The following is a 22,437-nucleotide window of genomic DNA, read 5'->3' as shown; positions in this document are numbered from 1 at the left end:
CCACCGCTCCAGAATGAGCCTTGCACATTCTATCTTTATGCTTGGGGTTGTCCTTCTCTCCCTTTCCACCTGGGCAACTCCTACTCATTCTTTGTCTAGGAATCTCATCCTGTCTTCTACAAAGACTTCTTTCTTTGACTTAAGTCAAATCCTGCTTTTTAGCCTTTCACTTATAACACTTAGCTACAATTTTACATTAAATTGAATAATTCACTTGATAAATATCTGTTCTCTCCCAAAAGGCACTAAGCTCTATAAGAATAGATACTGTGTATTATTTTTGTTTTATGTTGTGTACCTAGCAATGGTTGATCAGTAGTCGGCACTCAATACATATTTCATGAAAGAATAGATGGAAAGAGGAAGGGAGAGAGGAGGGAAGATAAGGAGAGTGAGTGAATAGATGGATGGACAGTTATGATGTATTTGATCTAAGGTATTATACTTCAGCATAGCTACTAGACTGATGGGATGAATATTGTGCAGATTTTCCATTAACTAAGAGCAAGGGAAACATAAGCATTTGACAACAGTGGGGTTGTTGAGGTTGGCACCTTGGTGGACATCTCCATGCCGCTTTTATACTCTTCCCAGGGACATTCTATTTCTATGGGAATATAATAACAATAACAAGTGTAGTGTGTGTTTCTTAACTACCACAAATATTACTAAAATGCAAACGTGTGGCTTCTGATTCATACACGTGTTAGAGAGGAAACTCCAAGCTGTCACAGGGTCGTAAATAGCTCTGCATTCTTCCTCACCGTGATTCTACATGACTAATGTCATTAGCCAACCACAGAAACTAAGCCATTGGTCACAGGAAAATAAAAATGCTGTATGTTCTGGTTGTGTTTGGCACAAAACCTCTGTTTGGGCAAATATGCATGCCAAGGATCCCTAGGATAAACTACTTTATAGCATCCAATCAGGTCCAAAGAATTGAGCTGTTAAACACACATATATATACACCCTCTAGCAATCAACTGAATCCAAAGTACCGAGCCTTTTACTAAATGCCTATGAGGCGAGGCCATTTGTGTTGACTCCTACACATTTAAGTGCAATCCTCTTCAATAGTTATCTTAGTGGGAAATGTATTTATTTTAGTAATACTGCCCTTTCTCCAAATATTTGCAACTCCTCTTTGGGACAATCTTCAAGGCCAAGAGTATATTATTATTATTATTAAACACATCCTCAGCCTTTTGAGGGTAAATCTGATTTTTAGAAAAAACCAATGTTTTGAAGAATCAAATCTGGTGAATTAATCAGGGGTCAAGCCGAACATTTGGTCCAAACAATATTTAAGTCCAAAAGATACAGGTTTTCTTACGTAGAAAAAAAAAAATAAGAAAGAAAGGTTCTACAGAGACAACTGGTTTTCAGTGAAGAGTTCCATAAACGTTTGAAGAAATGGAAAACATGCATAGCTTCATCAGATGACAGGGCTTACAAATTCCAATGTGTTTGTTTTAAAACTCAATCTCATTTCTTTAGAGATTTGAACTGGCCGCCCCACAGGCCAGCCTTGGCCAGCAAGATGTGTTTTATTTGGCCAACATGGTGGTTTTATTGAAAAATTGAGTCAGGATTCAAAAATCAGAAGATTTCAAGTGCATGTTTGGATTTCTGGTATTCTCTGGAAAATCTGAAGATCTGGCTAAACTGTTCCCACAACCCACGTGACAATCCCCTCCTGGAACAGTATACCTGTCGCCTCCTTTACAAAGGAAACCGTCAGGCCTGCGCCCCTGACTGCCATTATTGACCGCCCTGACCTCACATTTATAGCCGCACTCCCTCTCCCCTTTGCTCTTTGTTGTTCTGTGTGACATGTGTTGCTTTAATAGCCTGTACCATCTCCCTCTAGACCAGTGGTTCTCAACCTTCTGGCCCTTTAAATACAGTTCCTCATGTTGTGACCCAACCATAAAATTATTTTCGTTGCTACTTCATAACTGTAATGTTGCTACTGTTATGAATTGTAATGTAAATATCTGATATGCAGGATGGTCTTAGGCGACCCCTGTGAAAGGGTCGTTCGACCGCCAAAGGGGCCGCGACCCACAGGTTGAGAACCGCTGCTCTAGACTGAAAGCTCATGAGGGCAGGGATTTTGTCCTGTGTTTATTCTCTGCTCTGTCCCCAGTGCCTCGTGGGTAGCTGGCAGTGATGTACACCTGTTGAATGAATGAATGTCTAGCCCCCATGGGCAGTGGAGTTTATAAGCCTTGTTCTCTAGAGTCATACTCAGTAGAAGAAAAGACCAATTTTCACCTTCTTATAAGTCAAGAACGTTTTCTGGCCTCTCTACACTTCATTTTCTTTGCTGTATTACTTCGTTGATGCCACTATCGCAGTGTGTTTGCATTTAGTCTTCAAAGCAATTTTGTAAAGTGCTCTTTGTCTCTGAATTTTCCCTCAAATTTTTCCACCTTTATATGCAATATTTCGCTTCATCGCGTTATATCCATCTCATCCTTTGGAGCAGATACTAAGTTCTGTACGTGGTTGAGAATTCAAAATGTATTGGGAAAGCCTGTAGCAAAAAGTCTTCCTGCAACTCCCACCCCTTAACCATGAGGTTTCCTCCTCATAGGCCAGCAGTGATGTCAGTTTCTTGTGGGTCCAGCTGTAGATATCCTCCGTATACACATTTACACATTCTCCTTTCTCTTTGTATTCATAGATGTCACCTACACATAGACAGTTTCTTTTTCTCACTTAACACTGTGTCTTGCTGCCTCTCTGACCTAACGTGCCACTTCTTCCAGGGCAGACTGCTGTACTCTGTATTCCTCCCAAAATGTTCACAGACTCACCCCAGGAGCCAGCCCGTAATGCACGAAGCATTCCTCCTGAATGTATACTGATTTCTTACTTACTCTATGATCCCAACTGAGAGGGCATAACAGACATACCAGAGATGGGAGCCTGTAGCCCTGGCCGTTGTCTAGTTTCTGGGTCACAGGTCAGCAGCCCCTGCCACAGAGATCCAGTCCCGATGCAAAAAAGACCAGTCTTCCTTGTGAAGAAGCAAGGTCACACCCCTCTTAGAGCTGAGTTCCTCATCTTGTCGTGTGAAAATACCAGAGACCACGCATTGGTTAAAAATAATCTTTCAAATACGTAGAGGTTTGAAAGAATATGTCAAAATATTAGTGGTTAATTCTAGGACAGGTTTTAATTTTTTTCTTTTATACTTTCTGTGTTTGCAAACCTTTCCATGTGGACAGGTGTTATTTTTATGCTTAAAAAATAATTTTTTAAAATGTGACCTTTTGAAGCCTTCTACTCTACCACTCTTCAGCATGGGGTTATAATTTCTCATACGTGCACAGTTCTTGGCTGGAAATCATCATTCCTTACCCTTAGCAGAAGCAGGGTGGAGCGCAGACAATGCTGTTGTTTCTGGTGCCTCACTGTTGTTAAGAACTGATACATGTTGCAAGCATGCCACCCACATGCCAGGCAGGAAAACGAAATGACGCTGGTAATTCACACAGGATTTAGTGCGGGGAATTAGTTACTACATGGGCGCTAGAGCACCAAAAAGCAAAGAGAAACACTGAGGTCACCTAGTTGCAGGAAGTAGCTGTCACCCTGGGTTACAGGGTTACAGGGATCCAGGAGCTCAGAGAGCAGTCCTGTAGAGCTGGTGCTGAGGGCACTAAGAAAGGGGGCTAGCACTAGAGCACCAAAAAGCAGAGAAACACTGAGGTCACCTAGTTGCAGGAAGTAGCTGTCACCCTGAAAGATGGGGTTACAGGGATACAGGAGCTCAGAGAGCAGTCCTGTAGAGCTGGTGCTGGGGGCACTCAGAAAGGGGGCCAACCAGTTAGCACTAGAACCTCTGAGGGATGCAGAGGCTGCTTCTGGAAATGCCAAAAGGGACAGGAGGCTCAGCCAACAGCCCCTGCTGGCAGATGCTCACTCATGGGGGGGACATGAAGAAACAGGGATGTAAGAAGCGCTTCTCTCTTCTCACCTTTCAGTCACCCTCTTGCGCCTCCTATTGGCAGAATCAAATAGAAAGCCTCTGGCCTGGGACTCCAGGAAAGAAAAGAGCTTGCAAAGGTCCCAACCTCAGCATCACAGAGCCGAGAACAGAAGGGCGGACTTGGAGCTGAAGGACAATAGGTGGCAATCTGGCACCCAGCTTTTGGTGGTTTGTAAGTGACAGCCAGCCAACTTTCTCCCATTGTCCTATTCTAAAACTTTCCTTTGAACAACTACTGACGTCCTAAATTTCCAAATATATCTCTTGGCTTTTCAAGAAAAACACCTTTCCTTTATTAAGAAAGTATTCATTGGTAATCCCTTTATTATCAACTTTTCTGGCAGCATCAAAATGGGATTGAGCCTGGTAGCATGTGAGGAGTCGGGACTCAAGGGCAATTCGTTTTCACACACTCCTACTCAGCTGGTACACTTGTGGGGCTTATTCTCATGAACTCAACTGTAAAAATAATGGGAATAATATCCTCAATCAAATAGATCAGGGATTATTAATAGAACTTCTCATTTCCTGAACAACCAGGTAACCTTTATCTAACTCAGGAAATGTCTCATCTCTAATAAGAAGTGTTTGCCTGCATTTAGTCAATAGGTGTCTTACTAATAGGTGTGAGAGGATTTCAGACTCATCCAAAGAGAACCTTTCAAATAATTTGTGTCAACCAGACCAAACTTTGTGTTCTATACATTAAAACTTCAGCTGCCTGATAGTCTGAGCTAGTTGACAAGAAATATTAATAGCCCTGGCCAGTGTGACTCAGTTGGTTGGGTGTTGTCCTGTGCACCAAAAGGTTGGTGGTTTGATTCCTGGTCAGGGCACATGTCCGGGTTGCAGGCTTAATCCCCAGTAGGAGGCATGCAGGAGGCAGTTGGTTGATGTTTCACTCTCACATTGGGGTTTCTCTCTCTCTGTCCCATACCCTTCATCTCTCTCTCTAAAGGTCAATAAAAATAAAAAATACAATTTTATAAAAGGGCCAGTCTTAATCCTGACCATCTAACTTAAATTTAATGCATAATAAATTAAAAGAAATATTAATAGCCTATGTTTCTTTTTAGTTCTAGTTTTAACACTCTGTATGATGCTTCAAGTTGAAGTGTGCATTTATAAAAGTTTTATTGAGACATCATTTACATAAAGTTCACCTATTGAAGTGTACAATTCAGTGGATTTAGTTTATTTACAGAGTGACACAGCTATCACCATAATCTCATTTTAGGACATTTTTATCACCCCAAAAAGAACCCTTATACTCATTAGCAGTCACCCCTGTCCCTGCACGTATCCCCCTCCCACCCTCACCCCTACTGCCCAGCCCTCGATAACCACTAATTCACTTTGTGATTATCACATAAGAGTGATTTTTTTAATCTAGACATTGCCTGGCAATCCCATCTCTTGACTTATAATTAGAAAAAAAATTATCAGTATCCTCTCAAAATCTGTTATTTTTGAGAAAATGTTTGTTCTTCATGCATCACTGAGCTTTCCCTCCTCCATTCAGTTGTATCTTTCACCACCACCTACGAGGTGACCATCGTTAGTCATTTAACAAGTATTTATTAAGGTCCCCTGTGTACCCTACATGGGTTGAGAACTTGCAGTAGTCAGTGAGCAAACCAAAGGCCCCTGATCTCAAGGAGCTGCTCTCCTAGCAGAGAGAGACGAAACAATATGCAACAACAACAAAACCAGAACTAAACTGTGCAGTGGGTTCAAAGATGCTGCATACTGTGGGGACAAGAAAGGGTGGAGCTGGATAAGGGGCCTTAGGAAGGCCGGTGCACAGCGGCTGGCAGGTCCGGACGGACAGGCATGGTAAAGGTGGGCATCCCCAAGAAGTTAAGGTTTGCAAGTCTCATGAGGAGAGGGAGCGACCTGAGCAGTGTCTGTGGGACGGGCATTTCTTGGACACTGGCACTGCAAAGACCCTCTGCTGAGGGCACAGATGACATGTTAGAGGAATAGCAAGGAGGTTGGTGAAGCTGAAATGGGGTGAAAAGCAGGAGATCACCACAGAGAAGCCAGTGGGGCAGATCATAGAAGCCACGGCGAGGTTTTGAGCTGCAGCTGCCACGCACTAAATTATATTCTCAGGGGACCATTCTGACCGCTATGAGAGAAGAGATCAGAAGGGAGCCAGGCCAGAATAGGGAGGCGGCCCGGATACCATCTTAGAGGCCACTTTAGGGCAGTGGTTCTCAACCTTGGCAGCATATCCGAATCACCTGGGCAGCTTTACAAAACTGAGGCCTGAGCTACAAAACACTAATTGGTTTGGGTGCAGCCCGGGCACTGAGACTTTGTGAAGCTGCCCAGGCGATTTGTATGTGCAGCTCAGGTTGACCATGAGAGTTTTAGGAGCACTCGGCAGTCCCACCTGTTTGACTTTGCAGCTGGGAAACAAAAACCTCAGCTGGCCCGGTCTGCCTATTGGCAAAGCTTATTGGCAAGGCTGTTTTGAGGCAACCAGATATCTCACTGCCACGGCAAGGCCAGAATGGGCACTGCAGACAGTGTTCCTACCGGGATGGGGCTGGATGGAGCCCACCTGGACCTCCACACACACCTTGAGGAATCCGCTCCCATTCTTTGGCTTGGATCCAAACTTCAGCCTCTGAATGGGAGAGCCAAGCTTTCTCTCTACACCGGACAGAGCGGAATAGAAGTATAAAGCTGGAAGTGGGTATGTGATTCGTTCAAACAATAATTTTTTGAGAATTATAGTTACAGTGTGCCAAGCATTGTTTGAGGATCTACTGATAAAATGCTAAGCTCTAACGGTCCTTGCCCAAGTGAAATGGCTCCAAGTGAATGCCGTATAATATTTCAAAATGTGTTATTTGTGGGAAGGCTTTAAATAAACGAAAGGGAGGGGCACCCTTCAGTTGCATATCTGAGCTGTTGGCATTTCTAATTCAGAGGGATGAATAGACCATCATTGTGTTGCACGGGCACAAGTACAGCAGAAAAAAAGATGCTTGGAGCCGTGAGCCGAACATGAATCAGCAATCTCGTTGTATTGTTCAGAAAATAAGTATGATGCTGGAAGTAGGCTGCAAAAAAATGTTCAGGGTGATGAAATAAGGAATATGAATTTTGGTAAATAAGTTCAAACCAGGGAAAATATCAATAACATATTTCTAATGCCTACACACAAAAATAATCATCATCGTGTAGAAAAGCCCTTTCCCCCAGCAGGAAACAGACACCGGCTAAAACATTGCATCTTGTTTTTGGTTTCCTGGGGTCAAAGGAATGTAAAAAAAAACTCAGAGGATTTACATAAATCTGATTTGTAAATATGAAAAATTCAACCCATGAGAAGGGAAATGGTTTAGATGCAGCATTGGTAACGCAGGGGGAGGGGGCTGTGTTTATCCACACATGATGAAGTAGAGCTGCCCCAGCTTCAGTAACTAACAAATGTGTCCTGAGTACCTGCTCTACTCTGATCACTGGGCCAGCTGGTGGGGAGAGGAAAGGAGCAGTCCCCACCTTTGAAAGACCTTCTCATCGATGCAATGAGCAGGGAAGTGCAGAGATACTATAAATCACTAGTTGCCGAACCCCGGCATGCATCAGGGTCATACCGGAGGGCTTGTTAGAACACAGACCGCTGCGCCCCACTCATAGAGCTTCTGATTCAGTGGGTCTGAGCTGAGCTTGAGCATCTCCATTTCCAAAAAGAGTTCCCAGGTGATGCTGATGTTACTGACCTGGGGACCACCCTCCTCTAAGAAAATAAAAACATAAGGCAGGAGAAGAGGGTGAGTGTGAGTTGAGTATAGAAGTTCCACTGACAAGGTGCAAGGGACCTGCTGGTACTGTGAAGATGCCACTTTTTAAATGTGTTCTCCAATGTGTAGCTAATGGTTTTTAATTAGCAATGTACTTTGGATAAACCACACTACCTGTGATTTTGCTACCACCCAAGGAAGAGGCAGGGGAAGAAACTTTTCTGCAGGCCTGTAGAACTCAAACAGAACATAAGACAGCAGTGAATCCAACCAATGAGCATGCATGTGGACTCATAGCAGCGGGTAAGAGAGTAACAGGGGGTGACCTATCCCCACACTCGTGCTCATTCTGAAGAGCTTCTTTCATGAGTAGAAGTTCTCAATAGGATCAGCAGGGAGGCCTTTTCGAGGTACACATGCCTGAGCCCAGCCCTAAAGATGGGGAGCAAGTCTTCTCTGCTGATTCTGCCGTGAACTCCCTCCTTTGAATTAAGTACCACTTTTTCTACAGCCTCCATGATTGTGCCCCAAACTTATGTTAGCAGAGTGCAAAGCCAACCCCTTTGAAAATGTAAAACTTCTGCATATATCGTGTTGCATTGTCACTTTATTACCGGAGGACTTGAGTATCTCAAATTCAAGGGTGCCCACTTAAATGCAAATGGCCTTCGAGAAGGTAACTGTTCACCAACAGAGCCTGGTGCCTTGGCATCACCTTTTCACTGGTAATGTTCTAGACAGGGAGGACTATGCCTTGGAAAGAAGTATGGATGCCGGCCCAGCAACAGGTGTAGCTGACCAACATGGCACCTCAGTTCCTCTAACATGTTCCCCCATGGCTTAGGCTGTAGCTCCTAACATGTGATTCCTGGAGAGTATAGCTAGTCAGATCACCTGGGAACTTGTTATAAATACAGAAACTCAGACTCACCCACCCACCCCCACCTGCAGACTGGCTAAATCAGAATTTCTGGGGGTGGAGCCTAGCAATCTGATTTAACAAAACTTACAGGTGCTTGCCCAAGTTTGAGAACAGAACAGGATGGAAAAGCAGGCAAGCTGTCATTTATAGATCTACTCATTTAAGTATTCTGGCATAGTAAACATTTCATGCTCATTTGTCAGATTTTCACCTAAGATAATAGTATCAGGCCAACTTCTTGACTACCTTTGGGCAATCCTATAATTCCCAGTGCTAATGGGACTTATTGCATCCCCCTCCTTAGATGATGCAAGGGCTGGGTTCTTTTACTTTTTAGAGACTTTATCACAACCTCCCCAAATGATAGGAGCTCATGAGGAAATTCTGAATGATGGTCAAGTATTATTTATTCCAAAGACTAGCTTATATCCTGCAAAGCTTCTCTGTGTCTCATTCTCTTATTCTCTACTCCAAAATAGTAAGGCAGGCTGACTCACTTAGCTGTATGAAGCTAAAAGGTAAAATTATATGGGCATGGTCTCTCAAAGAGTAAGGGGGGAAATTGATATTAGTGGGAGCTCTCTTCATCCCCACCAGTTGCTGGTTGAAGTAGGTTTCTTGCGATGTCATGAGAAAAAGAATTTTCTGAGACTTGCACAGGAGAATGAGTGGCATTTATTTGCAAGGAGTTAAATCCCTGGTTTCCAAGGTCTCGTTTCCCTTCATCCCACCAGCTGTGTCTTTGGAAGGGCTAGAATGAAAGCTGTTGCCCAGAGTTTCCATTCCATGTTGGGGCACAGTCCAATCCCGCATCAGGCTAGCTTAGTTCGTGTTTCCAGCTGATCCGTCAGTCCGCTGCATGTGGGGGTCCGCATGACTATGGAGGAAACATGAGCGAAGGCAAAAGAGCCACAGGAACCAGGAAAGACAAGAGCTCCTTGTCTGGGGGAATTACGTATTCTCAAATTTTCATGGACTTGCAGGGGTCTCAACCCCTCTAATCAGTTATCTTTGTTTCCAGGTTTAACTGGCAGGCACCTGCCCTATATCACCCTGACTCATTGCACCTATCTTACCCTTTGTCCAGTCCCTTCCTCCAGTGATCTGCAGGAGTGGATCAGTGGTTCCCTGGGTGTAAAGTTGCAGCTTCCTGGTGAAGCTGCCCAAATGGCCATGCTTATAACATCTGATCTCCCCTTTGCTCATTTCCTATTATTAATAACTAGCTAATTACAATGGTACCAAAATAAGATCATGTAAACCACACCTTTGAACTTTTCACTGATTTCCCAAACTCTTACAGCCATAGTGCCGAAACTCTGTACCAAGGCACCCTGGGAGTGTCACAGCAAACCCATAGGAATGTGTTTAAATTTTGAGGGAAACACATAACTGTCAGACACCACACAAATACGATTAGGCTATTTGGACCTAATTCATTAATAAATACAATATTTAAGTATTTCCTTTGACTGTGAAAGAAAATTACTGGAATACTGAGGGTGACATGGCTTGAGAGAGTTGGGAATGTCGGTATTCTAGAATCACACCAGGAGGAAGTATATTTTAACTGTACACTTTCTGGTCATAATCATGTAGAGCCAGAACATTTAAGGAAATATATATATTCTAAATTTAACTTAAATGTCAGGGAGAAAACTATAAGAAAATTGTAAATACATGAATCTTTTACAGGCTTCTTCTTTTTTTCTTAACCTTCATACCTAGATCTACTCAGCCCAACTCCCTAATTCATCCCTTAACTATGGTTCCTTTGATTTAAAATAATAATAATAATAAAAATATCCTAAATTCTCATTTGGTGTCCCAGCCCTTTATCACCTAAACACAATGGGTTAATTCTTACAAACTTCGGTTAATAATTGCTCTGGTGCATTCCTGAAAATCACCCTTAAAGCAGATTATTGAAAGACTAAATCTAGGCTGTGTGTGTGCTGTAGTATGTACATAACACCTCACAGGGAACCATAGAAATTTGCCAATAAACTTAGCCAAAGGAACCTTCTTCAAGCAGTGTCGAACAAGAAGCCAATGACCGGGAAATGGAGACCGTGTAAAGTTTATGAAGTATATTTCTGTAGGGACTCTGCACTGTAGTCCCCCTCCCCTGCCCACCACTTAGCATTTAAGTAATAACCAATTATAACTATATTTACCAGAAGAATTTTATTTCATCTTCAAGGAATTTTAGGGGCAAAGCAGCCTTCCCAACACCTTTTTAGGAAGATTCTTCTTTTTATCCCAGAATTGAACATCTGCAGTGAGCTCACTGCGGATTCTAAAGGCAGCAAAGCATTGGCTCAGTCTGGAGGAGGTAGCATCCTGGGATGTAGATAGCTCTTTCAAGTGATCAGGTGCTAGAATCTTTTCTCATGAAGCTGTCCAGGGTTGCGGGCAAGAGTGGGTTCTTTGTTGTTGTTGTCTTATTCATCAGCAAACACTTTTGAGAAGTCAGTAATGAATTATTTGCTTTACTCCTAATGTTTTATTTTCACATTCTTGTTTGTTTGTTTTTTTCATGCACGTGTTTCAGTGAGTCATCTAACCACAATTATATATTCAGGCATCTGGTGGTTCTTTGTAACACCCTCATTCCTCCAGAGTTATTTAACTCCCCGGACATGATGAATGTGTTTCTATCCCCTCCGAAACACACACACACACACACACACACACACACACACACACACACACACACACCACACACGTTTATTTTCTTTGGCACAGGAAAGCTACCCTACTCTCCACCAGGTGTCAGTAGAGTCAGTTTTAACTACTTGCTTTGACCAACAGGGCATCTGTTAAGTTGTTTCTAAGCCACCCATCTGCTTCCTCTAAAGAGACTAGCTCCCATTTCTTTTCTTTTTTCAAATAGATTTTTATTGATTTCAGAGAGGAATGGAGAGAGAGAGACAGAAACATCAATGATGAGAGACAATCATAGATTGCCTGCCTCCTGCACACCAGACACTGGGGATCGAGCCGGCAACCCGGGCATGTGCCCTTGACCAGAATCGAAACCAGGACCCTTAAGTCTGCCGGCCGATTCTATCCACTGAGCCAAACCAGCTAGGGCTAGTTTCCATTTCTTAGAAACATTCGGAGATGATAGTCCACCTGTAGAGAAAAGGTAGCTACAAGGAAAATACACTATAAACAGAGCGGGCACTCAGTCTGATTCTTTTAGCGTTGGTCTCATAAAACTTTTACTGGTTGGTTTTTTCTTGACTTTTCCGTCACCGTGTTATGTGGCTAGAAATTGTTCCAAGTTTCACTCAGTGTGCCAATAACTTAGATGTGGCAGCAGATTGCTTTATATTCACAGGGGCTTTTGTGTTTGTTTTAAAGCCCACTCTGGCCCCAAGAGCCCCCCTCCCACTGCTGACCTAGTCCTCACAGCAGAAACAGGAACTTACTCAGGCTGCAGCCCCAGAACCCTGCACACGAGGATGGAAGAATTCTATGTGTCAAGTGCACCTATCCTATTTAATTCATGCATTCCCCTGTGTAGTGAATGGCCTTATACATATTGATAGCTTGGGAATGCAGCCCATGGCTCTTAACATCCCTTCTGTCATTCTGTTGGTCAGTGGCTGGGCCCACACTCTTTCCATGCCATGGTGGCTTTGCCTGAATAGAGAAGGAAAAAGAGAAGGGGAGAGGGAGAGAAGAAGATAATGATGTGGCATGGACATGGGTTATGATAAAGAGTAGAAATGAGCCCCATCATGAAGTTGTTGAGCTTGAAGTAAAAGGGGTGGGTGGGGTAGGAGTAAAGATTAATCATTTTGCAATGATTAAGAACAAAATAATCAGCCACAGCAAATTAAGCTCAATTTCAACCACAGATCCTGATTGTATTGTCTCACTCCCTCAAGGCAAAACACAGCGACTACCGAAAATCTGAAACGCAAATTATAGCTTTGCCATTCAATAGTCATTTGCTGATGTCTTTTATGTGGGACCCTAGTTTCCCACCATCCCCGGCAGAGGAATTCTGACCCTGTCTTCTGCTCTAGGAGGTGGTCCACTAGGACTAACACTGAGCCACAGCACAAGGCAGAGCTCCTACTATGTTTCCATGTTTATTAACTCAGAGTCATAGGTTCCTTTTTAACCAGCCTCATCTGTCTAATTGTGCTGGCTTTAAAAAAATTGTTCTTACTTATTTTTTATACTTCACCCAAAAAGGGTTAGTTTTACCAGTGGAAAATGTGGATTATAGTGTGGTATGATTTGAGTATACCTTATCTCTTTTCTTTGAGTTCTCAAAGTTATTGCCATCATCAGAAATTCAACCATTATATACTAGAGGCCTGGTGCATGAATTTATGCACAGGTGGGGTCCCTCGGCCTGGCCAGCGATCAGAGCTGATCGGGGAGTTTCACCCAGTCCTGATCGGGGTTGGCCAGCCGGGTGTGAGGGATCGCGGGAGGTTGGCTGTGGGAGCTCACTGACGACCAGGGGGCAGCTCCTGCATTGAGCGCCTACCCCATGGTGGTCAGTGCATGTCATAGCGACCTGTCGACCAGTCATTCTTTCAACTAGTTGGAACAGTCACTTAGGCTTTTATATATATATAGATTCACTTCCTTGGATGTTAGATTTACTATTAAAATGCAAAAATCTCAGGCAAGGACAACTCCACTGCATTAAGGATGCTATAAAATTGGGTGCACATTCATCTGTGTGCCCAACCTTCCTTGCCCCTCAAAACAAATTTAAATGAGCATGAAAGGTAATCTTGAAAGGGGGGAATTAAAAAACAACAACAACAACATAAAATTCAGTCTTAGAGGAGGAGAATGGCAGTGGGGAGGGGAGGAATTCCACCTCCATTTTATCTTGGTGTAGTGATGGGTCTAGGCCAGTGGTCGGCAAACTGCGGCCCCTTGAGTGTGGCTCTTCCACAAAATACCACGTGCGGGCGCACACGTACAGTGCAATTGATACTTTGTGGCCACACTCAAGGGGCCAAAGAGCCACATGTGGCTCGCGAGCCACAGTTTGCTGACCACTGGTCCAGGCAGTCGGCTTCTGTGCTGCTATGAGTCTTTAAACCACCTCAGGACCCTTCGAAGTGGAGGCCAGATCATAGTTCCAATTTCCCATCCTTAGGGATGATTGAGGCTGGTCAGGAGATGAGGAGATCATAATAACAGTAACTATAATAATGAAGAAATATTCCAATAACTACTTTTATATTTACAAAGCATTTTCAAATTCCCTTGGTCCCCATGGTAACCTAAAGGGTGGGAACTGTGATTTCACTTTACAGATGAGGCTCAGGGAATTAAACAACCTGTCCAAGACGGCCAAACTACTGAGCCTAGACTCCAAACCACCTGGAATGACTCCAGTCCAGTCTCTCCTCCATGTCTGGGATTGAACTTGTTCTTAAAAATGTTTCCTGAATGTCAGGGTGAAAGGTTTGATGGGAAGAGGTGTTTCCCTTTGAGGGGGAGGGGATGGAAAGGAAACTCTAGGAGGGAAAGAGGTGCTTTTCAAAGTGGGGGCAAGAGGCACCCAGCAGAGTTCCACAACCCCTTTGCTCTCCTAGCGTGGGTGTGGCCCACTGAAAAGACAGCCATTTGCCTTCACCAGCTGCGTTTCCAGATGCCATAGGCAGAGCAGTATCGATGGCCAAGTGGGACAGGGTGCAGTGTTTCACTTTAATTATGTACGGATTGTCTAAGCAATGACTCAGTAGGTCCATATGGAGAGATTTTTAAAGGGGTCATTTTTACAGTTGTCCCTTCCATGTTGTAGTTTCTGTGGGGAAAATGGAAACACACAGGGATGACGAGCGTGCCATCAGGGCGAGTGCACTGGAGCTTTACAAGACGGAGTTGGGGTGTTCTCTGTGGGCCTTGTCGATCTAGCTTTTTGACCTTGAACATGAAGTCAGAAAAACAGCAAGGATCCCAAGCAGAGGTGCCCCCAGAGGGTTAGCCTCCTCCACACGCTGGCAGAGTGATCTTTCTCAAATAGGGTCATGCCCTTAGGACCTTCCATGGCTCCCCGTTTCCCACAGGATCAAGTCCAACTTTGATAGCAAACCTTTCAAGACTCTACCATGGGGCCCTAAACAACATTTGCAGCTTCATTCTTTGCCAGTGCCTGCCCCCTCCCCACCCCGATCATATGTCCTGTGCCAAGCTGCTGTCCCTTTTGCTCTTAACGTTGTTTGTGAGCCACACCTTTTATCCCGGAGGCAGGCTCAGCCCTGAGTGTCTCAGCACCGCCCCTTGGCCCATGGCATCGTGGCTTGTATTTTTAACTGCTCCTTGCCAATAGTTCTGCCTTTTCAGCCAGTTTGTAAAATGGATTGTAAATCCCTTGAGGACTGAGAGCCTGTGATCTTAACCTATTTGCATCCTGGGTGTTTATTCCAGTATTAAATGCTCACAGCACATTCATCACTGTCTTCGTATTTCCTCCTCCTATATGTCACTTGAACCCCTCCCCCTCTGCTCACCACCTCCACTGCCACCACTGGCCACTTTCGTCTCTCTCCACTCCCCTCCCCCCTGCTGTGGCCCCCTCGCTGGTCTGCTTTCACTCAGCAGCCACTGGGAAGCTTTACAAACTTAAATTGATCATATTACTCCCTTGCTTGAAAGCTACATGATTTAAAGGAGTTTCCCTGTTTTTCTACACAAGGCTCATTCTTGCAGAGTAGCCCATGTGCCTCAGGAGTGTCGGGGTGAGAATAGAGCATTAAATCACGACACAGGGGAGGCCTGCTGAAAAGAAAAGCCTTTGGGTCCAGGGTCACCTCCACTGGGAAGCCTCTCCAGATTACCCCAGGTAGAAATGGTCTCTGCTTCCTCTGTGTCCCCGTCCTCTCTGACGAGACACTTAAGGGAAAACATATATACACTTTTGCATCTGTTTTTTAGTGTGGTTCTCTCCCTCTGTTAGATTGGAAGCCCCTGGTGGACAGGCTGGAGTGCTATCTCTGGATAAAGCCAAGGCTGGACATAGTAGGCTCTTAATCGAGGCCTCTCCACTGACCAACCAAATAAATGGCTCATGTAAAAGGCATATTCTCCATTTCGGGAGCATTTGCCTAGGAGCCTAAACTGAATGTCATTCTCCTGGTCAGTCATTGATGCTGAAATGTTCAAGCTGTTAAAGGACCATCAACTTTGAAGGGCCCTCACTGGATCTAGCCAAAGACTTCCCAGCCTGTTCTATCCAGTGACATGCAGACCTGTGCCTCATCCTTCCTGGACAGAGTTCATTGCCAAGTTCATTGCCAGTCTTTCATTAGCATAGTCCCCCTCCCCCTTCTAACACATCGCGCCAACCCTCCTCCCCACTGACCTACTCAGTGAGGCTCTTTGCTGTATTTGTTGCCCTTCCTGGCAAATAAAACAGCTCAGCTTTCTTTAGTATTAAGCTCTTGGGATTTTGTTTTCTCCCTTGACCCCATGACCGGCTGGTGAGCCCCAGGCCCCAGCCATGGCTCTGGAGGGCACCTTCTCTGCCACACTGTGTGTTACAGGACCCCATGCAATGGGCCCTAGACACCTGCCTATTTTAAAATTATATTTTAAAACTCTAGAACTCATTTTAGGGAAAATAGCACTAAATTTACTAAATACTAAAGTACTATAGTAATAGTTATATACTATTAATTCTATACTAATGGTAGTAATAGAATAAGAGTAATACTAATCTATTAGTAATGCTATGGTAATGGTAATAGTATAGTCCTACTAAAGTACTAGAATACTAAATATAAGATTTTCTTTCCCTGTTCCTGGATTCTTTCTGCTTCACATGTAATTCCTTCCACCCATCACCTAGACCAGTGGTCAGCAAACTGCAGCTCACGAGCCACATGCGGCTCTTTGACCCCTTGAGTGTGGCTCTTCCTAAGCCTTAGGAGTACCCTAATTAAGTTAATAACAATGTACCTACCTATATAGTTTAAATTTTAAAAATTTGGCTCTCAAAAGAAATTTCAATCGTTGTACTGTTGATATTTGGATCTGTTGACTAATGAGTTTGCCGACCACTGACCTAGCCCCTATGCTTCAACTTCCCCAGTTCGGACTTGAGAGTAACAAATTGCTGATTAACACATGTGGTATTGTTTGGAACAAAAAAAATATGGAAAATGCAGGTTATAACCTGTGGTGTTTTTTTTCTTGTCTTTTTCTTTGTAGGAGATGTCAGTGAAAAAAGGGGTCCAGAATGATTACTAACCTATGACTCCCAACAGTATGACAGGTATCTGTGCTTTTTAATTTTTCTTGATGTGTCTCCGTTTTTTGTTCCACTTAATTGAGAACATAAGGTGTCTAGAAGACCAGCCTGAGAGTCTTAGCAACAATAATTTCCAAACCAACAAGTGTTATGAAATGCAAGTGCATCCCAGGAATACATCTCTACAAATATGCTCTCATCTTCAGAAACTATGAGATGTGTCATCACCACAGACATGATGGGGAGGAAATGAGAACTCACTGTCAAAGGCTAGTTTTTAGCCATCCTAGGATCACTCTCATCACTGAGTACTTTCACTCAGATCAATGTAATAAATAGCTCTTCACACTTACAGACCAGAGTCCAGGCATCTTCCCCAGAGTGGGCTGTCTATTCCATTCAGCAGTAGAATCAGAATGGAATATGATTCAACCACATAAGATAAAGTGAGCTAGAAACTCTTAGCAAGGGACAGAGGAACAACAATATGACCCCTGAGGGACATAAGATTGCAAAAGCACGAATTATTTGTGCAACACATAGCGTAGGGTTTGCAAACTCAAAGCCCCAGGGACCAGGCAGATATGCCAAGGCCTGACACAGATTGGGTGTATAAACAAAACTCTCCCCTCTGAAGAGAAGCCAGTCCTCCACTCTAGGCAATCACTGACAAGCAGAGATGAAGCCCTGTGTGTCCAGAGATGTTGACTTTTCAAAAGTTAGAAATCCAGGTTTTAAATAAAATACTCCCAATTGTAAATGTAAGCAATAAATGTATAAAAATATTAAAAACTCATGGGCCCATCAAAATGTCTGCTGACTGGAATCAACCGTGGACTGTCAGTTTACAACCTCTGCATCCAACTTGCAGCCCAGCACCAGGCCATGGCTGTCCTTTTGGTTACTATGATAGGAGGGCAGTACCCATAGACTTCTGTGTGTCATGGGTACACCCTCACTTTTGATAATCTATTTATGTCACCTCCCCACCCAGTGACAAACTAAATGGACAGGACAATTCTTCCCAGAATTCATGCCCCAGTAGCACTGAGAAGTTGAAGCAACTGAAAGTTGCTGCTCAGCCTTCTGGAAGTTTACAAGCCTTATGCAATGACCATTACATTGTATCTCCCAGCATCACTGCCCTGCCTCTACCCATCTACACTCGTGTTCCTGGTGCAACAAGATAGAATGCCAGAATGCTTCACACCCATAAGAAGTGAGGATCTCAGAATCACCTTCTCGCCTCATTTCTCATAAACAGCCATCACAATGTACCCACTCCCATTTCTATTCCACTGACGACCTGGCCAATCCTCTTCCCCACTTAAATTTCACACTTTCTGTGTCATAAACCTGCTCATTCAGTGGGAAATTTGTGTAGATCAAGCTTAGCTAAGCCTCCATGTGTTTGCTGCTCTGAGTGGGAATCTCAACCAGGAGTGGTGGCCTAAGTCTTTGCAGTCACAGGCATGTGTGAGCACACAGGCGCCAACAGCAGTACTGAGAACCAAGGGAAAGTGCCCTCTGATCAAGGACAGTGTGGGATCAAGTGTGACACATGGTGGCTCTCTACTCCTTGATAATCTGTCCCCTCCTGAAAAAGCCTCCAAAGATATGATCTCAAAGAACGCACCCTCCTGAGACATGAACATAGTAAAACTTGGTGTAAAAGTGGGTGATCCAATGGTTTTTGGTTCCTTTGAGGTTGGTTCTAGATAGAGTGTGGTACTGAACATCTATCCTAGATTCTTATAGAGTAGGGGTCAGCAACTTTTTTTTAAGGGCCAGATAGTAAATATCTCTGGCTTTACACACTTGGCCATTCTGCCATTGTAGCATGAAAAGCCGTGGGCTTGTCTGTGTCTCAATAAAACTTTATTTACAAAACAGGTAGCAAACCAGCTTTGGCCCAAGGACTAGAGTTAGCTGACCCCTGTTCTAGAGTCCAAGATAGTCCAGAACATCTTACTGTTGAGCAGAACCTCCAAGACCAAGACAGCTGATCTCCAGGACTGAGCTAGGACTCTGGGCCCGCTCCAGAACAATTCTGGACTAAGCCCGCTTTCAGCCCGTCTTGTGGAAGCCGAATGCTTTCCTTGCAGGCTGAGTTGAAACCCAGCTGCCTCCCAGTGAGCTTTTGCTTTCCAGCTTTGCTTCTTAGAGTAGAAGTAACAGTAGTTCTATTTTCAAGAGGAATCTACTCCATACACACATATGCCCAGTATGTTAATGGATTCAGCTGAGAAAATTATCACTTTAGACTCCTTTGTTTGTAGATGAAGTAAAAAATGTGCCTCTTCTCTCTCTTTTGCTGTGGTCTTGTACTACATGTTTATTTTTAAAACCTAAAGGGAGACCATAATAAAGTTGTAACATGTCGCAACTAAGCCCTTGCTTTAGGAGCATAATTTAAAGGGCAAATATGCATAATTTCTTCTTTGAAAAACGTAATAGGTAATATTATTGTTATGCAGTATAGAAAACCAATTAACCTTTATGAAAAGAAAACCATTATTTTACATGAACAGGAGTAAGAACATTGAATCTCTTTTCCTAAAACTAAGAAGACCAGCATTTTTGAATTAAAAAGCCACCTCAGACACACTGCTTATTAAAGTTATATTTTGTATAAACTCAAATGGAAAATTATTTTCTAGGGTTACTTAATATCAGCTATGATGGAATTAGATCATGCCAAAATTTTCTCACTGCTTTCTTAAACTAATTTGAAATTAGGACTGTGTGAAATAACTCACTGAAAATACTGATTTATAAAGAATAAAGAAAGTGCCTTAATATATTTTATTAATCTAGAATTAAGTGTTGCTTCCTAGATAATCTGAGGGGAATTCTACTAACATTTGTGACATTATAATGAGCTCTACTTTGCATAAAACCATGATTCACAGCATAAAGGAGTTTGTCCTACGATATGAATACCTAAAATGTTAAATAGCAAAGTTTGAGGCTTTTGGCCGTGGTTGGAAAGGAAACTAAGAACTCAGACTCCTAAAGGCCAGAAACAGGATCTATTATGTTGGCACTGAACCTGGCTTCATGAAATTAATATATGATACAAAGTTGAGCCCTGTTGTGATGTTGTCTTTTTTTCCTCAAGGCATTACTGTTGAGTGCACTCCAGGTCTAGGAGAGGGGTGTTTGCAAGGATATGACAGGAGCTTTCTCTGTTGTTGCCCATGTGCTTTCATGGTCATCTTCAGAGTGTTTGCTTCCTTGTCGGGATGGAGACATTCATTAAGGAAAATGGAGAATTGCAAAGATGTTTTTTTAAAACTGGCATCTCCCATTATTCCTTTAGGTTAAATATTTTCATGTTTATTGCCCATTTGCATTTCATCTGCAACTCAGTTGTTCACATTTATTGTCCAGTTCCCCTTTGTGGATATTATGTTTTTCTATTATATGTTGGAGTCATTTATTATATACTAGGGGCCCAGCGCACAAAATCGCGCAAGACCCAGACCCGCTGTGCTGGCAGGACCCCAGGCCTCACCGTGTGGAGCCGCGGGACCCCCGGCCTTACCTTGCGGAGCCGCGGTACCCGCCTCCGCGCCATGCAGGCAGTGTCAAGTCCCCACCCACCCACACGCACCTTGCCACGCATGCCGCCCCGCCCATCCGCGGGCGCCTGCTGTGCACACAGCCTCCTGGTGATCAGTAGTTACAGCATGAGGGCATCACAACCACATAGGCTTTTATTAGTATAGATTAAGGATAGTAACTAAGCAAGTTACCTAATCCATCTAGATTAGTGATGGCAAACCTTTTGAGCTCGGCATGTCAGCATTTTGAAAAACCCTAACTTAACTCTGGTGCCGTGTCACATATAGAAATTTTTTGATATTTGCAACCATAGTAAAACAAACACTTATATTTTTGATATTTATTTTATATATTTAAATGCCATTTAACAAAGAAAAATCAACCAAAAAATGAGTTTTCGTGTCACCTCTGACACACGTGTCATAGGTTCGCCATCACTGATCTAGATCTTGAAATCCTTATCAATTAAAGGAGAAAAGTAAGACTAATTCATCTCTAGCTCCCCTTCCACTTACTTTTAAGATTAGATTATCTATACTTAACATTTGAAGGCTTATAAATCACACTTTCATAAAGTACGACATGGGCGCGTTGATGGTTGATATAAAGCAAGCATGTCAAACTCGCGGCCAGTGGGCCACATGCCTCATTTATTTGGTCTTTGAATGTTAGCCTCTGAGTTTGACATGCTTGGTGTAAAGGAAAAGGGTGCCCTGGAGCAAGGTAGTTTGTGTTTTGAGACTATCCTACTGGACAAATTTTTCAGAGGCAAACAAAACATCTAATTTGGCGAAACTCGGTATCTTATTGTAAAGTCCACGTCATTTTTCAAAGGTGACCCTCCAAGTGTTCCTTGGGCTTTTCAGCTGCTCCCTAATGACCGTATCATTCCTTCAGAAAGAGAATCACAGTTACACTCATGTCCTGCAACCTAAGTACAATGTCTTTCCGTGGGATCAAAAAGTTGTTGGCAACAAAATAATGACACTCTCAACTATAACATATCATGTTAGCAGCATACATATCGTTAACATTTCCCATTGTCAATAAATGCCACAAACGATTGCGTTCGTGGCTACTTAGTCATCGTACAATGAGACAGTCCCTAATTGTTAAGCTTTTAATATAATGCTATGTCAGTAATGTTATAACGAACTGCATTGTACATCCCATTGCACCTCTGATTATTTCCTCAGGATCACATTCTACTAAGTAAAATGCTGGCTCAGGGGGAATGAACATCTCTAAAAACCTTTTCTGTTGCCAAATGGCACCAGATCATTGGCCAGTTGAGGGACCCATCAGCAGTGCAGCGTCCATTTCATCACATTCTCTCCAACCTTGGATTTGTTTTTGGTAGTTTATTTTTGAGGAGGCTATTTATTAGGCAAAATTTTAGCACACTTTTTAAAACTTACATTTTTCTTACTTATAATGAATTTGACTACACACACACACATTGAGTGGCCACTTAACGGTCTTCATTTGTAACTTACCTGTTCATCTAACTAATCTATTGTGCCATTTGTCTTTTTCCTATGATTTGTATATTAAGAAATTAATTCATTATCAAATATTACAAATATTTTTCACATTTTAGTATTTGCCTCTGCTTTTTGCTTATGGTAATATTTGACCTTTTAAATCTTTTTTTCTTTTGAAGTAATTCCTTAATAACAGAAAAGTTGCAAGATTAATTCAAATAATTCCCAGCTATCCTTTACCCAGAGTCCTCGAATGTTAACATTTTATCACATTTGCTTAATTCTTTTCCTCTCTCTTTCTATCTCATAATTACATAAAGCCTCCCAGTCCTGGGGTAACATGGGAAAGGAAGCAATTATGTTTATCTATTACATAATTTTTATTTTGAACCACTTACTAGTAAGTTGTAAACATGATAGCATGGCATTCTTTGACATACAAAAGCTTTTAGTTTGTATATAGT

The 22,437-nt window shown here is 42.9% G+C and overlaps 1 protein-coding gene across 7 annotated transcripts in view; it reads left to right on the top strand.

Moving 5' to 3' along the window:
- THRB (thyroid hormone receptor, beta) overlaps positions 1-22,437 on the top strand; it is a 279,375-nt gene that overhangs the window by 188,722 nt on the left and 68,216 nt on the right. For 5 of the 7 annotated variants that reach the window (XM_005863655.2, XM_005863653.2, XM_005863652.2 and 2 more), the window contains exon 3: positions 16,883-16,946. The exons of 1 other annotated variant lie outside the window; for it this stretch is intronic. In XM_005863655.2, the coding sequence (XP_005863717.1) occupies positions 16,925-16,946 (22 nt within the window). In that variant the 5' untranslated portion in view covers positions 16,883-16,924. Of the gene's footprint in view, positions 1-4,152; positions 4,176-16,882; positions 16,947-22,437 lie in introns of those variants that run through there. One more of the 7 variants, XM_005863654.2, reaches the window with a different exon arrangement.

This window comes from Myotis brandtii, unplaced genomic scaffold, assembly GCF_000412655.1.
Source record: "Myotis brandtii unplaced genomic scaffold, ASM41265v1 scaffold18, whole genome shotgun sequence".
Lineage (NCBI taxonomy): Eukaryota > Metazoa > Chordata > Mammalia > Chiroptera > Vespertilionidae > Myotis > Myotis brandtii.
The sequence above is the reverse complement of the archived record's forward strand: the minus strand, read 5'-3'. Positions and strand labels throughout refer to the sequence as shown.